Source organism: Mus musculus, chromosome 2 (genome assembly GCF_000001635.26).
Source record: "Mus musculus strain C57BL/6J chromosome 2, GRCm38.p6 C57BL/6J".
Classification (NCBI taxonomy): Eukaryota; Metazoa; Chordata; class Mammalia; order Rodentia; family Muridae; genus Mus; species Mus musculus.
This window is the reverse complement of record NC_000068.7, coordinates 178,065,293-178,080,763: the sequence shown is the minus strand read 5'-3', so window position 1 is coordinate 178,080,763 and position 15,471 is coordinate 178,065,293. Positions and strand designations below refer to the sequence as shown.

At 40.9% G+C, this 15,471-nt stretch overlaps 1 protein-coding gene and 1 long non-coding RNA gene across 4 annotated transcripts in view; one reads left to right on the top strand and one right to left on the bottom strand.

Moving 5' to 3' along the window:
• Positions 1–2,224, bottom strand: part of Gm35319 — a 35,474-nt gene extending 33,250 nt beyond the window's left edge. For both annotated transcript variants that reach the window (XR_867139.3, XR_867140.3), the window contains exon 1: positions 1,099–2,224. This is a non-coding gene — a long non-coding RNA (predicted gene, 35319). The remainder of the gene's footprint in view (positions 1–1,098) is intronic.
• Positions 2,225–2,338: 114 nt separating this feature from the next.
• Zfp931 (zinc finger protein 931) lies at positions 2,339–14,318 on the top strand. Of its 2 annotated transcripts, none has more exons than NM_001162922.1 (4): positions 2,339–2,406; positions 10,815–10,941; positions 11,149–11,209; positions 12,364–13,886. In NM_001162922.1, the coding sequence occupies exons 1-4, from the start codon at positions 2,404–2,406 to the stop codon at positions 13,067–13,069; spliced, it is 897 nt and encodes a 298-aa protein (NP_001156394.1). In that variant the 5' UTR covers positions 2,339–2,403; the 3' UTR covers positions 13,070–13,886. The 2 variants fall into 2 exon arrangements, with proteins under 2 accessions (NP_001156394.1, XP_030107668.1); XM_030251808.1 differs by lacking the exon at positions 2,339–2,406 and adding an exon at positions 6,380–7,078 and having other exon boundaries at positions 12,364–14,318.
• The last annotated feature ends 1,153 nt before the right edge of the window (positions 14,319–15,471 follow it).

Sequence of the window (15,471 nt, the reverse complement as noted above, 5' to 3'; positions counted from 1 at the left end):
TAATCTTACATCTAGATGTCAGGACTTAGAGCAAATGTATCACTTATGTAACCATCCAAGTCAATGCCAGGTACCAGCTTATACTCAAGTATTTTCATAGAAGTGTAGCTACAGATGAGTGAACTCCCATTTGAGTGCTAGGAAGTGAAATGGGTTTGAGCAGTGCTTTTAACAACAACTGAATGATCCCTGTAGCCCACTAACCTACTTTCAATAAAATAAGAGAGAGTGCTATACATTATAGATTTGAGATACAAACACCAGCTTTGAGGAAAGCTGAAAGAAGATAGTGACTTTTTAGGAAACAAAGCTGTGTGTGCTTCAGGTGACAGAGCTAGAAGAGTGGGAATTCCTAAGACCTTGTGGCTAAGGCAATTTCATCATAATCTCAAGTTGCTGAACAAGAAACTGTAAGTTTTGATGGATTCCCTGTTGAATTTTGGTCTTGTTTGTTCTGTTCATTGTTTATAATGCTCTGATTCTTTCTGGTAAGGCTTCTTTTGTGACATTGTGTGCTGAAAGCATATTAGGCTCTCTTTAGGATATGGTACAGTGATGTTAGGTAAACAGGTGTTTTCACGTTTGAGGAGACAGATGGTAGTTAAATTAATATGGCTCCCATAGACTCATAGGTTAAATTAATATGGCTCCCATAGACTTCCTAGTTTGTGGAACTGTTTGGGTAGGAACACAGGTCTGCCTTTTTGGAAGAGGTGTGACACTTGGGTGCATTTTCAGGCTTTATCCTCTTCTGAACACGCCCATATTGCAAGCTCCCACTTTCGTGAAGTTCAAAATGAGTTCTCACCTTTCCCTTGATTTACAGCTAAGACCTTGTAATACAAGAGGAACTTTCCAGATGCATTTATGTCCAACATTTTTATAATTTATGGATGATTCTGGATGACTATGAGGTAAGAATGCCCTTCAATATCTCAGCTTTTACATTTGATCATCTTCAGAAAAGAATTTAACTTAACATTCATAGGAGTAGGCAAATCTATGTGTAAATGTGTCTAGATTCCCTGAGTAAAATCTCAATGCTCCCACACTTGAAGAAAGGCGTTGCTTTGGAAATGGCTCCTGTGCTCTCCTTACCCATCACCGGAAAAATCTTTTGCAGCTGTTCTGTCTTGTCTGCTGTGCTAGGTATTCTTGTCAGTCAAATTGAACACATCTGGAATTAGCTGAAACAGAAAGAGTTGGGTACTGTGAGGGATTTTTCTTAATTGTAGTTTTCAATCTGGGAAAAGTATTTTTAATCTGGGTCTTTTGGGGTGATAAGATCCACCTTGGATCTAGGCAACAGCTTATGGTGACAGCCTACATATATAAAAGACATTGAAGATGGTAGCTCTATCTCTTTGCCTTAATGCCCTACCTCTTTCTAACAACTTTGTTGTTGTTGTTATTTTGTGTGTGTGGTTTTTTTTTTTTTTTTGTTTGTTTTATTTTTTGGCAGTAGTGCATAATTTTGAAAATTAAGGTATATAATGAAGACTAGTTGAGACGTCAAGCCACATGAACTGAACCACTATTGGAAATTTTAAATGTGTAGACAGCCATTTTTGGACTGGTTGAATGGCATCCGGTGAGTCATTCTAATAAATACATTAACTATATAATAGAGATTCATTCTATCAGCTCTGTTCATCAGGAGAATCTTTGATAGCACAGCTGTGGGTTTGTGGTTGTTGTTTCCTGCTTTGCTCTGAGGCTTGTCTCAGAAACACCAGGTGAACACTCCTTGCAGTGTAGCTGAACCCAGCCTGAAGGCACCAAACAAATATTGCTTTCTAAAATCTTTCTTAATTGTTAATATTCTGGGCACATTTCCACTTTTGGGACAGATTTAACTCCATTGTAATCTGATTTATTGACTGTGAAAGCCATCTAACTTGAATCCAGGAGGAAGAAGTGGAAATATCTTCTGAGTGCTGTGATTGGAGCTTAAGCAAGCTCCAAATTTGCAAAGCAGGGAAGCATAGAGTTACTGCCCACAAGGGGGTAGAAGCAGGCAGTTGAATAGCAGGGGTGTGAAGTCTTAAGTTCTCCCAGGGGCTTGATGGGAGGACAGACCGGTAAGCAATTGGATGAGAGGCACTTGTGTTAATGAACTTCAAATCTGCAGATCTGGAAAAGGTTTGGCCAAAGCTGGAACCTCTATGCTGTGTCTCTTTAACATACTCTAACCCTAAGGGTGGTGCTCATGTCACTCAAGACTCCATAACCAATCAGAACCTCCACATGGACCTGCCAGTCAGAAAAGGAGGCGGCTCTTCCAGGTCAAGCTTGCAAGCTCCTTTCTGTAACTCAGCGGTCATGAGAGTTTCTGTGTGATGTGTTCTGCGTGACTCTACTGGGTGTTGTGAGAGAAGGTTAGTCAAGCTCAGAACTCCAAACATGGTAAGTGCCAGGTCATCTCCTGCGGTGCCGTCGGTGTGGGGAAAAGAGGGGAGTGGGAGAGAACTCGCTTCTGGCCAGAGTTCCATTGCCCTGGGCAGGCAGGAGCGGGAGGACTGCAGGACGCTTTCCACATGGCCGCGGGTGGCTGTCTGGCCATGGGAAGGCACGGACCCAACTCGGTGGGTGGTGGAAAAGGGCAGCTCTAGGTACCAGGTTCCCAGTCTCCAGCATCCCACGCTGGATACCCCGGAAGAGCTTAGGACAGAATGGGGTCCCCGGGGTGGCACTGGGCTTCGGGGCCAAAGGGAGGAGAAGTCAGGGAGAGGGGTCGCTGAATGCTTCCCACGCGAGCCAGCGTCCTTGGTCAGGTCCGGGGCTGGAGTACAGGATGGCCTTCTGGCGGGAGGTTTTCTTTTTAATTTTTGTTACTGTGTGAATTTGATTGCAGTTTGGCTGCAGGGCTTCCCAAGTATGAAGCAGAGATGGCTGCACTGGACATTGCCTGTATAATTTAATAATGTTCTTTAATTGCAAAGAAAGGCTCTGTGCCTTTAAAAAGGAAAATAAGTGGAGTCTGGAAAATTCTAGTGAATGCAAATTTCCCAGACTAGAGCTCTGTCTGCAACTGTGGTGGAATTGCTGAGCCAGGAAAGCTTCAGCTGTCTGAATCATTTGCTCTGTGATCTTACAGTGGAGGAGCTGCTGTTGTCCGAGTCCCAGCTGTGTTTTCCAGGCTAATGAGGGACTCTGTCCATGCCTCTCTATCAGGAACCCTAGTGGAAGGTAGCTTGGGGTTCTTTATGGGAGTTTCTTCAGAGCCATCTGTTGCAAACTGTGAAGAAGGCCAAAAGCCATGTCATGGTGATTGTAATTGTCTCCTTTGCCAGGCCAGGAGGAGCAAGTTTACTGAGTTATCTGAGTCAGATCTGCTGGTTCCAAGGACTGTGGTTCTGTTGGTCCATGTGGTGATCATAGCAGAGGCCCTTGTCTTTGCCCCTTCCTGAGTGTGGATTAATGGGGGTGTGGGAAGCTCAGTAGCCCTAGTAGCTTGTGGGCTTGGGTACCAAAGGTTTTCCACGGAGATCTCTTGCCAGCCTTGGTGCGAGGGTTCCAGCAAATAGAAAGGAATGCAGGCAGGGAGGGGAAGTTGCAAACCTGCTTTTGCAGTGCCAGTCAACTCCACCTCCATCTCTGCTGTGCCATGCAGTAATTCTGTGCCACCCTGCACTGAGTAGGGTCCCCAAGTGCACTGGGGGCTTGGTCAGTAATGGTTTTTTTTAGATACTTGGCAGTTCCCTTGTGCAGGGTTGTTTTATTAGACTTCTCCTGAATTTGTCCCAGTGTATTCTAGCTTCTGCAAACTTCATAGAGGTCTCCATTTCTTTCCACTTATCCCTGTAAGTAGGATACAAGATGCTACTCTTCTTCTTCTTCTTTTTTTTTTTTTTTTTTTTTGGATTTTTTTGAGACAGGGTTTCTCTGTGTAGCTCTGGCTGTCCTGGAACTCACTTTGTAGACCAGGCTCGCCTCGAACTCAGAAATCCGCCTGCGTCTGCCTCCCAAGTGCTGGGGTTAAAGGCGTGCGCCACCACACCGGACTGATGCTACTCTTTAAAAGTTTTCTTGGCATAAGACATAGCTTGTGTAAGCTCTCCCTACTGCAGCTGTTGTAAATTCTACCTTCTACTTTTGCTATTTTTCTCATCTCCTGCGACCTCCAACTCAGGAACCCATCTCTGAGAAATGGCTTGCTATTTCAGGGCTCTGAGGCACTTAATAAATGTTCTGGGGGTCTTTGCTTTGTATATCTCCTAGCTGTCTTAAGTAGGACTTGTAATCTCCAGTCCATATTTAAATTGTTCAAAATAACCTGGGGACTGAACTGGAAAGAAACTTATGGATGAGAGCATGTGTGGAATCCAAAACCTGTTTTTGCCTGGCTGGTCTTTGAGCATTAGCCGCAGCTGAATCCATGCTGCCATTAAGAAAATTTTCCTAATTAATATTTTAGTTGTATATGGAGTATTTCTTTCTGGGATGACATGTTAATTCTGGGAGAGCTGTCTCTTCTTCCCGTCATAAAGATGTGTCTAAGACAAGCTATGTTGACTCAGGAAGCCTTGATCCTGGTCTGCTGCTCCCCAGGGCAATGACCTTGCTTTCCTCTTGATATAAATTCCTAAATTCTTGATTTAAAGAATGTAGCAAAGTAGTGTTTTATAGTTGCTCATTTGAGTCATATAATGAACTATTCATTTTTTCCACCTTCAGTAGAGAACAGGAGCAATGGTTTACTGTTATCTCTGTCAGGTGAAACAGGGCGGGAAATAGCTTGATCATAGATAAAACCATAAGAGAATCTGCTCCAGGTGTCACCCTTCTAGAGAAGGTTAAGAGTCAGGCAGGGTGAATAATTTTGTAATTTAACAGCATGTATTAAATAATGCATGATATTAAATAAAACTAGATTTGTGGGTGCTTAGTTTGTGCAGGTTAGCTTGAGCCAGTGATAATGAATTTCTGTTTTAGGATCTATACTATATAGATAGAATGTATCAGAAATGTAAAACACATTCCATTAGGTGTAGCTGTGTGTGTCAGATTATAGATCTCAGTAGTTAACAAAGCACATAGGAGCAAGGTCAAACACTATCTTATTAATGCCATTCCTTCTACCAAGAAAGGCCTGATCTTTTTCAAATCAGTACAGTGATATATATTTTCCCAACATAGGTGTGGGTTTGTTGTTGTTATGTTTGTTTTACCTACCGACTGAGGACAATGTGCTGATTAACAAGAGTGCTCCACAGTGTCTGACATGTGTCCTGCTTTGCTCTGAGCCTTGTCTCATAGCCATTAGGTAGAAAGTGCTTGCGGTTTACTTGAACCCAGCCTGAAGTCACAAAACAAAGTTTGTGTCCAAAAATCCCTCTTCAGTTGCTAATATTCTGGCACTGACCACCTGTGGACAGTTTGGTAACTCCAGTGTCAGCTAATTAATGGGATATGCAAGCTATCCAGCTTGATTCCAGGAGGAAGAAGGGAAATTGCCTCCTGAGTCCTTTCATTGGAGCTCAGGCAAGCTCCAAAGCAGTGAACCCAGGGTCACTGACCAGAAAGGTGGAGAGGCAGGCAGGTGAGCAGCAGGGATCAGGAATCTTAGCCCCTCCCAAGGGTTTGGCGGGAGAACAGACAGGTAGGCTATTGGAGGAGCACACTCTAACCCTAAGGGTGGTGCTCATGTCACTCAAGATTCAATAGCCAATCAGAACCTCCACATGGAGCTGCTAGTTAGAAGATGCAGTGACTTCCAGGTACCAAGCCTGCAAGTTTCTCTAAGGTCTTCCCAGAGTCAGGATGGTAAGCATCAGCCAGACAGATGGGGCTACCTGTGAGGTATTTTGTGGACCTAGTCTCTCCTTTTGGACCAGGGTGTGGCCTCTGAGTAACTTTATTATAAGCCTGCATCTGGACAAAACCTTTGTGGCAGGGGCTTGTGTGTGGAAATACACTTGGCAGGATGAGAACCAGAGGAACAGCTTACTGTGTACACTGTCAGGTAAAACAGTGCAGACAAGAGCTAGGTCACAGACCAAAGGAAAGGGGAGTATGCTGCAGGGGTCACTCTTATGGAGAAGGACCTGATTAGGGCAGTGAGAATGATTTTGTAATTTCACAGATTGTATTAATTATGCATGGACATATATAAAACTAGATTCGTGGGTGTTTAATTTGGGCAGGTTAGCTTGAACCAGTGGGTAATGAATTCCCATTTTAGGATCTGTATTATGAGATATGTGCAATCCTTGGGTGACATGTTTAAGTGAGCCCACAAATATTAAACACATGACATTATCTGTAGCTGTGTGTGTCACATTGTAGACATCAGTAGTTAACAAAGCACTTAGGGGCAAGGTCAAACACTATCTTATTAATGCCATTCCTTCTACCAAGAAGGGCCTGATCTTTTTCAAATCAGTACAGTGATATATTTTACTAATATAGGTGTAGGTTTGTTGTTGTTATGTTTGTTTTACCAACCTAGTGAGGACAATTGTTCTAATTAATGCACTGAGTGCTCCACAGTGTCATGTGTCCTGCTTTGCTCTGAGCCTTGTCTCATAGCCATTAGGTAGAAAGTACTTGCAATTTACCTGAACCCAGCCTGAAGCCACAAAACAAAATCTTATATCCTAAAATCCCTCTTCAGTTGCTAATATTCTGGCACTGACCACCTGTGGACAGTTTGGTAACTCCAGTGTCAGCTGATTGATGGGGTATGCAAGCTATCCAGCTTGATTCCAGGAGGAAGAAGGGGAAATGTCTCCTGAGTGCTGGATTTGGAGCTCAGGCAAGCTCCAAAGCAGTGAACCCAGGGTCACTGACCAGAAAGGTGGAGAGGCAGGCAGGTAAGCAGCAGGGATCAGGAATCTTAGCCCCTCCCAAGGGCTTGGCGGGAGAACAGACAGGTAGGCTATTGGAGGAGACACACTAGTGCTACTGAACTGGAAATCTGCAGATATGGAAAAGGATTGGCCCAGGCTGGAACCATTGTGCTGTGTCCCTACAGACACTCTGACCCTAAGCATGGTCCTCATGTCACTCAAGACTCAATGGCCAATCAAAACCTCCACATGGAGTTGCCAGGCAGAATAGGAGGTGACTCTTCCAGGTACTAAGCCTGCAAGTGTCTCTGTGTAACTCAGCTGCTCTCAGATTTTCTGTGGAATCGGTTCTTATTATTTTTACTGAGTGCTGTGAGGTTAGCTCAGGCAAGCTTAGAACTTCAGACATGGTAAGTGCAACTTCATCTCCAACGAAGTGGGGTGAGCAAGCATCTTTGCAAAGGATGCTCATGTAATAGGTCTTCCCAGAGGTAGGATGGTAAGCATCAGCCAGACAGATGGGGCCACCTGTGAGGTCCCTTGTGGACTTAGTCTCTCCTTTTGGACCAGGCTGTGGCCTCTGAGTAAGTTTATTATAAGCCTGCATCTGGACAAAACCTTTGTGTCAGGGGCTTGTGTGTGGAAATACACTTGGCAGGATGAGAACCAGAGGAACAGCTTACTGTGTACACTGTCAGGTAAAACAGTGCAGACAAGCGCTAGGTCACAGACCAAAGGAAAGGGGAGTATGCTGCAGGGGTCACTCTTATGGAGAAGGTCCTGATTAGGGCAGTGAGAATTATTTGATAACTTCACAGATTGTATTAATTTATGGATATAGTTTAGTAAAATCTGATTGGTGGGTGTTCAACTTGGGCAGGTTAGCTAGAACCAGTTAGTAATGAATTCCCATTTCAGGATCTGTATTAGATAAACATGTGCAATCCTTGGGTGACATATTTAAGTGAGCTCAAAAATGTAAAACACATGCCATTACTTGTAACTGTGTGTGTCACATTATAGGTCTCAGTAGTTAACAAAGCACATAGGGGCAAGGTCAAATGCTATCTTATTAATGACATTCCTTCTACCAGGAAGGGCCTGATCTTTTTCAAATCAGTACAGGAATATATTTTTTCAATTATATTGATCTTTTTAAATATTAAATTTTGGTATTACTTTTCTGAATTTCATTTTCATTATGCATAGGTGATTTGACGTCTTACGTGTTTCTATTCTCCAATATTTCCCCCAAATTAAGAATTTCATTCCTATTTTTAAAGAGATTTCATATCTGTCTGTTTAGAGAAACATCTCCTGTAGCTCCTACTTTCTTTATGTCATGTAGTTAAAACTTGCTTTGAACTCCTAAATCCAGCCTCTGCTGCCCAGGGCTTCGAAAACAGTCCTACAACTCCTGTCAAGCTGGGTTGTGACTGATCAGTGAGACAAAAGACACCAGGGAATGAGTGTTGTCTAACCTCCCTGGGTTACAGGGTTACAAGTTAGGGGGTTACAAATAAAGAGGGACAGGTATAAGGTTGAGTTCACTGACCAACTTTGAAGCTGGTCTACTTGCAGCACAGAAAAGGAGGAGGAATAAGGTAGGTGAGGCCTTTCTGCTTTGGCAGTGGTTGACATTCACCATGAGGAGTCAAGTAATCAATTTTATATAATCAGTAAAATTCCATACTGGCCATCTTGTGGCATTTCCCAGATTAGAGCAATGACAAATGAGATCACAGGCCCTGCCTGGCATACCTCACCATCTAACCCAGGAGTAGGACTGCCAATCTCCCAGCTGCCATTCCTTCTGCAATCCAATCATTTGGGAATTAGCCTTTTCATCTATCATTAATCATCCTGACCTGGCTCTTGCTTCTCCCCTCCTTGCTCTCTTCACCAGGTCCAAGGTCATGTCTACTCTAAATTTTCCCAGGTACAAATGGGTCTGGCTATGTTCTCACTTTGTGTATAATATGCTTTCTACTGCAACATACCTAGAAGCAGTGATGTCTTTTTTTTTTAATTTCTTTTTTTTTCTCCCCTTTTCTAGCCCGTTAACTGCTTCTAGTTTTAAAATTCATAGCCACTTTCACTTTTAAATTTTTGTTAATGCATGAATTTGATTGCAGGTTGGCTGCAGGACTTCCCCATAAGAAGTAGAGATGGCTGCAGTGGGTATTGCATGCATAAGTGAATATATAAAGAAAGGACCTTGGGCCTTTAAAATGGAAAGTTTTTGGTCTGCAGGACTAGAACATTCGTTTAAATGTAGATTTTCCAGACTAGGGCTATGTCTGCATGTAGGGTGTAACAGCAGAGTTTGGAAGGTTTCAGCTGTCTGAGTCATTTGCTCTGTGATCCCACAGTGAAGGAGCTGCTGTTGCCCTGATGCCCAGCTGGGTTTTCCATGCTAATGAGGGACTCTGGGCAGGCCTAACAATCAGGAACACTAGGGAAAGGTAGCTTGCAGGTTCTTTACAGGGTTCTCCTCAGATGCATGTGTTAAATGCTGCCTGGAAGACCACAAGCCATTCCCTGGTTATTATAGTAATGTCCATTGACAGTACAGGAGGAGCAAGTCTGCAGAGCTATTTGAGTCTGATCTGCTGGTTCTAAATGGACTGTAGATCAGAGTTTGGTTCTGTTGTTCCTTGTGGTGATCATAGCAGAGGCCCTTGTCCTTTGACTCTTCCTGAGTGTGGATTTACTGGGGTGGGGGTGGCTCAGTAGCCCTGGGAGTGGCAAGGCATGGAACTTAAATGTCATTATGCAGTGTGTATATACAGGCATGACCTGTGGTGTGCCGTAGGACAACATTGGAAAAGTGATGGTTTGATTTCTAGAATTCCTGACCCTTCTGTATTCAGTTTTGTATGACTAGTTTTATAAATAGTTTAAAAGGTAGTAGTAAAGAGCTGATCACGATCATCCTTCAGAAATATTTGATTAGATTCCTTTTACCTTTCTATTCCCTATTGTCAAAATGGCATAATTCACAGAACTTCAATTCTTGGTTACAAAAGGAGCTTCTGACATGCAGAAGTTTCTCAGGTGTTGATGTTGCTGGGTGAGTGGATAGGACAGATTGGAACATAATGCATATGGCAGGAAGCAGATATTAAATTATCATTCAGCATTGTTTTGTATATGGGCTCCTTTGGGCCTGGTTTAGCCTGAAAGTACAAAGGGTCATGAACAGCTATAGAACAATAGCTCAACTTTCTGATCATCTACAATGGCAGAGAGAGCTCTGAAGCATGGGGCCTCTCTGTTTGGAAGACAGATTAGTAGTAACTGTAGGGTCAGATTTATAACAGTTTAGGGGTAACTTTGAGTTATTTTTATTGGAGTCAGGAACCATGATTTTATTTTATTTCTATACACATACTAGCACAGGTAACATTAGTCAAGTTCACATTGTTCCTGGTGTAGTTGCCTTAGTTATTGAAGAAAAGTTGAAAATTTGTCACATGGAAATGGGCAGAGGAAGCTTTCCCTGATATTGTGTGGCAGTTCTGTGGGCTACTATGAGACTGTCCTGTCTAGGAAAACAGATAGTGGACTTGTTCTTTAGACAGACTGCTTGGTCTTTGGGAGAATTGGCTATGGTTGAGAAGGGGGTGTCTGTCCATACTTGGGGGCTAAGAAGGGAAGGGGACATGTGGCAAGAAGACAAGGGGAGATGGAAATGGTCTTTTGTATCTACAGGTGTCATGGACAGGTGAGAGGAAACTGCAGTTTTAAGGGAATTCTTGCATATTTGATCTCAGGGGACAAAAATGGGGAAGGTTTACCAGCATTCTAGTGGTTCCATACACAACATCTTAATACTAAGGCATCACGTTACCACAGATCATTTATTTACTTAAGTTTTTTTGTTGTCCAACTGTGAAAGACTGGATAAAAAGTACTATGTGGGTGGGCAGGACAGTCAGCAAATATTTATTTTGAAGTAGACCTTTACACTGTTGTCTGTATTATATATTTTTTAATGTACACACTTTTGGGATCTTGTAGGATTTAGTCACCTATGATGACGTGCATGTGAACTTCACTCAGGAAGAGTGGGCTTTGCTGCATCCTTCTCAGAAGAGTCTCTACAAAGGTGTGATGCTAGAGACCTATAGGAATCTCACAGCTATAGGTAATATTGTGATTTTTTTAATTTACTTTATAACATGTATGCACAACTGTTTCTTTGTTATTGTTATTTGTTTTTGTAATTTCAATTGAGAATGAGGAAGAATATGGTGAATAAATCACTCATGGTTTTAAAGTTCAATGGCATTAGTAACTTAAATGTTGCCTAATTGCCAATAATGTAACATACTTTCTCTGGTACTGGGTTTAGGTTACATTTGGGAAGAACATACAATTGAAGACCATTTTCAAACTTCTAGACGTCATGGAAGGTAATTTTCTTCTGCAAGCTGATGAGAAAATGCCTATGAAGAAAGTTTAACATGTGCTACAAGTAGTAAAGAAAACCACTAGGTTACAATAAGCACTGCTTTCAATGATGGATGTTTACTGACTTTCATAAAAATCATATATGTCTATGGCAGATATGTAACTGTTGTTTGCAAGACATTCCATTAGGTCAAAGACAGAGAAATAATGGCTTAACAGATATGTTACTGTTTAAATCAAGCCTAGTACAGCCATGCTATATAAGTGTGAGTGTCTTCAGTCTCATATCGCTTAGCTATTGCAAAAGGAACACACAGTGATTAGGTGACAGGTATATGTCTAAGACCTAGTAATGAGCAAATAATCCATAGTATATCTGAGCTCAATGATATATTTGTAATATCATTGCTAAATTTAATGGGATGAACAGTTCATAAGATTCAAAAGTGGTTTTGTGGAAAAACCTTAATCTCTGTACCACATCTCTGTGACGAAAAAAAGACAGTTGGGAATGTAATGTGGAATTTTCACTATTTATTCTTCTTTTGATGTGGATGTAATAGGTTACGGTGGATACAAGCCTTGTGATCACTGAGGCATTGAAAGAAGCCACATACTTTTCACTTTTCCAGAACAATTAGAGGATATGCAGTATAACATATTTTGAGCAACATTCTAAATGTGCTATATAAGTTTATAAATAATTTGTTTCTGAACATTGCTGGGGACATTTACCAACTCAGACTGCTGAAAATAGTAATGAGAATTAATGCAGTAGAAATTTTTTTCTTTTGCATTTGTTCATATTCCAAATGTAATATTACTCTCATGATAACAAAATTTGTGAATGCAATCATTGTGCAAACACTGTGAGTTCTTCCTGTTTTTTTCAAATATGTGAGTAATCTTTTATAGAAAAAGTATATTATAATTGTGAACCAGATAATCAGTACTGTTCCCATTTCATGTACCCTCGAAGATGTAAAACAATCAATAATTTAGTAGAACTCCTTTAACTGTAAACAAAGTAATATTTTTTTAACATTAAATTGCTCTTTTCAATGAAACCAAATTTTAAAAGAATTCATACAGATAAAAAGACGTATCAATATAATCAATGTAAGAAAGATTTCATATGTGCCAATTATATTTGCAGGCATGAAATAAGTTGTTCTGCAGAGCAACCCTCTGAGTTTATTCAATGTGGTAAAGCCTTTGCATATGAGAGTCATAGTCAAAGGCATGAAATAAAACATACTGGAGAGAAACACCATGACTGTAACCAATGTGGTAAAGCTTTTAAAAGAAGGCGTGACCTCCAAATACATAAGCGAACACATACAGGAGAGAAACCCTATGAATGTAACCAATGTGGAAAAGCCTTTGCAAGAAGTGGTGACCTCCAAAAACATAAACGAACACATACAGGAGAGAAACCCTACAAATGTAACCAATGTGGTAAAGCCTTTGCACAAAGCACTAATCTCCGAATACATAAGCGAACACATACAGGAGAGAAACCCTATGAATGTAACCAATGTGGAAAAGCCTTTGCAAGAAGTGATGACCTCCAAAACCATAAACGAACACATACAGGAGAGAAACCCTACAAATGTAACCAATGTGGTAAAGCCTTTGCAAGAAGCAGTCATCTCCGAATACATAAGCGAACACATACAGGAGAGAAACCCTATGAATGTAAACATTGTGGTAAAGCCTTTGCAGAAAGCAGTGCTCTCCAAATACATAAGCGAACACATACAGGAGAGAAACCCTATGAATGTAACCAATGTGGAAAAGCCTTTGTAAGCAGTGGTGACCTCCGAAAACATAAACGAACACATACAGGAGAGAAACCCTAGGAATGTAAACATTGTTGTAAAGCCTTTGCACATAGCAGTACTCTCCACATCCATAACAGAACACATACAGTTGAGACGCCATATGAATGTAACCAATGTGGTAAAGCCTTTGCAGGAAGGAGTGACCTTTAAAGAGAAAAGACCATACAGGAGAGAAATCTATGAAGGTATCTAATGTTATAAAGCCTTTGCAGCAAGCATTGATCTCCAAGTACATAAATGAACATATACCAGAGAGGAACCTTTTAAATGTAACCAATGTGGTAAAGGTTTTTCGAAAACCAATAGTCTTTACACACATAAAAGCACATATAGTTGAGAGAAATGCTTTTATTTTAACCAATGTGGTTAAAGTTTTTCAAAAAGCAGTCATCAACAAAATCTTGAAAGAACACATATAGGAGAGAAATTTTTGAATGTTAGCAATGGTCCTTTTACACCTTTTTCACAAAGCAGTGGCCTCCAAATATATAAAGGGACAAGTACAGGTCAGAAATCCCATGAATATTGGCAATGTTTTAAAGCACTTCTATATTACAATCATCTTCAAATCCATAAAGAATATGAGGTGTAGAGAAATCCTCTGAATAACACTAATTAGGTAAAGCAATTGTACAAAAGAGTCATCTCCCAACACAAAAGTAGACACACTGAATTGAAACCCAATGAATATAAGCAGTGTGGTAAATATTTTATAAGTCACAGTTGTTCCTAAGTAAATAAAAGGAGACACAGTTGAGAGAAACCCTATGAAAGTTATCATATGAACAAAGCCTTGTACATAAAAATCTTCAAATGCATAAAAGAAGACATAGAGGTGAGAAACCCTATGTTTGCAAGCCATGTGGTATTGCTTTCATTTGTCAGTCATATTGAAAGACACAACAGAAAACATAATGTAGACAAAATGCTGAGTGTATTTAATATGGTGAAGATTATTGAATATTTCTAGAGTCTTCACAATCAAACAATCCACTCTGCAAAGAAATTTAGTAATATAATATGGTGAAACCTTTTAATATTTTCCAAATCTTCATCATTATGAAAGAGAAACGCATGAATGCATTCAATATGGGGAAGCCTTTAAACATTTCTAATTCATCATCATCATCCTGAAAATAATAATACAAAGGAGATCAAGGGGATACAAGGCATGTTTCTTATTGTCTTGCTTGAGTTACAGTCCTGACACCTTGTGATAAATATCAATGTGGAAAGTGTGAGCTGGATTAAACTCTTTCCTCCCCAACTGCTTCTTCCTCATGATGTTTATGCAGGAATAGAAACCCTGACTAAGACAAATTGGTATCAGGAGTGGGGTATTCCTGTGACAACCTGACCATGTTTTGGGAGGACTAAAAGGACTTTGGAACTTTGGGCTAGTAGATCCATTCTGTTTTAAGAACTCTGTGGGATGTTGTGTAGGAGCTTGGAAGATAATGTTGAGAACAGTGCAGAAGATGAAGGCCTTGCTTGTGAAATTTCACAGGAAAATTAAAGACTCTTTTGAGGTCCATTGCTGTTTTGGATTGTGAAGATTCTGTGGTTCTGGTTAGCTACTGCTGAAGAATCAGCTGTGATGAACAAGATACCAGAACTTCTAGAGTGAAAACTTTGCATTACTGGGACTATTGATGCTGGTTAGCTGGAGCTAAGAAATTAGCAGTGATTAAGAAGAGACCAGCATCATTGAGGTGGCATCTTCTGGGAAGTGTTTTCTGAGAGCACAGAGGCAGTGTTCTAGAGATAGCCAGGTTGTACCTTCTGTTGTGCCTGGACTTGGTAATGTGTTAGAGTTACCCACATGGTACTGGTTTTGAAGGCATGAAGGGATAATGCAGAGCAGCTGATGCCCTGCCCTGTGAGAGGCCATGGAAGGCCATTGGTGAAGGTGCAAACTCAGGTGAAATTGATGTCCCAGTACTGAAGAGATCATGCAGTGTTTTGGAGTTGCTAGGTCCATGAATGAACAAGAACAGCAGCAACAGTAAAGTACAGGCATCTGGAGCCTAGAGGACAAGCTGTGTGCTACAAAGGACAGGGCTGGAGAAGTGACCCAAGCCCTTGGAGAAGCCCAAAGGATCGTGAGTTGGATCCCATATTTTGGATAGTTGGAGTTTAATTTTGGAATTTGATTGTGACTGTGCGCTAAAATTTTTCCCTCTTGAAGGGAGAATATATTTTAGTGGATTCCACAGTTAAGAGACTTTTAATTGTAAAAGGCTTTGGCTTTTAAAGGATATTGGATATTTTAAAAGGATTGAACTTTTACTATGTAAAGACTGTGGGACTTTCAAAGTTTCTTAGAACTTAGGGATGAATAAGAAACTAAGGGTGGAGGCTTAGTTGTGATGTGTTTGTGTGTCCAGTTGACAAGGGGTCAATTGTACTGGCTAGTTTTC

What these genes read in the sequence shown, in the direction of transcription:
- Zfp931 (NM_001162922.1), top strand. An exon ending in TAGGAATCTCACAGCTATAG is followed by an intron (nt 10,942 to 11,148) that starts GTAATATTGTGA and finishes TACTGGGTTTAG; the next exon opens with GTTACATTTGGGAAGAACAT. An exon ending in ACTTCTAGACGTCATGGAAG is followed by an intron (nt 11,210 to 12,363) that starts GTAATTTTCTTC and finishes TTATATTTGCAG; the next exon opens with GCATGAAATAAGTTGTTCTG.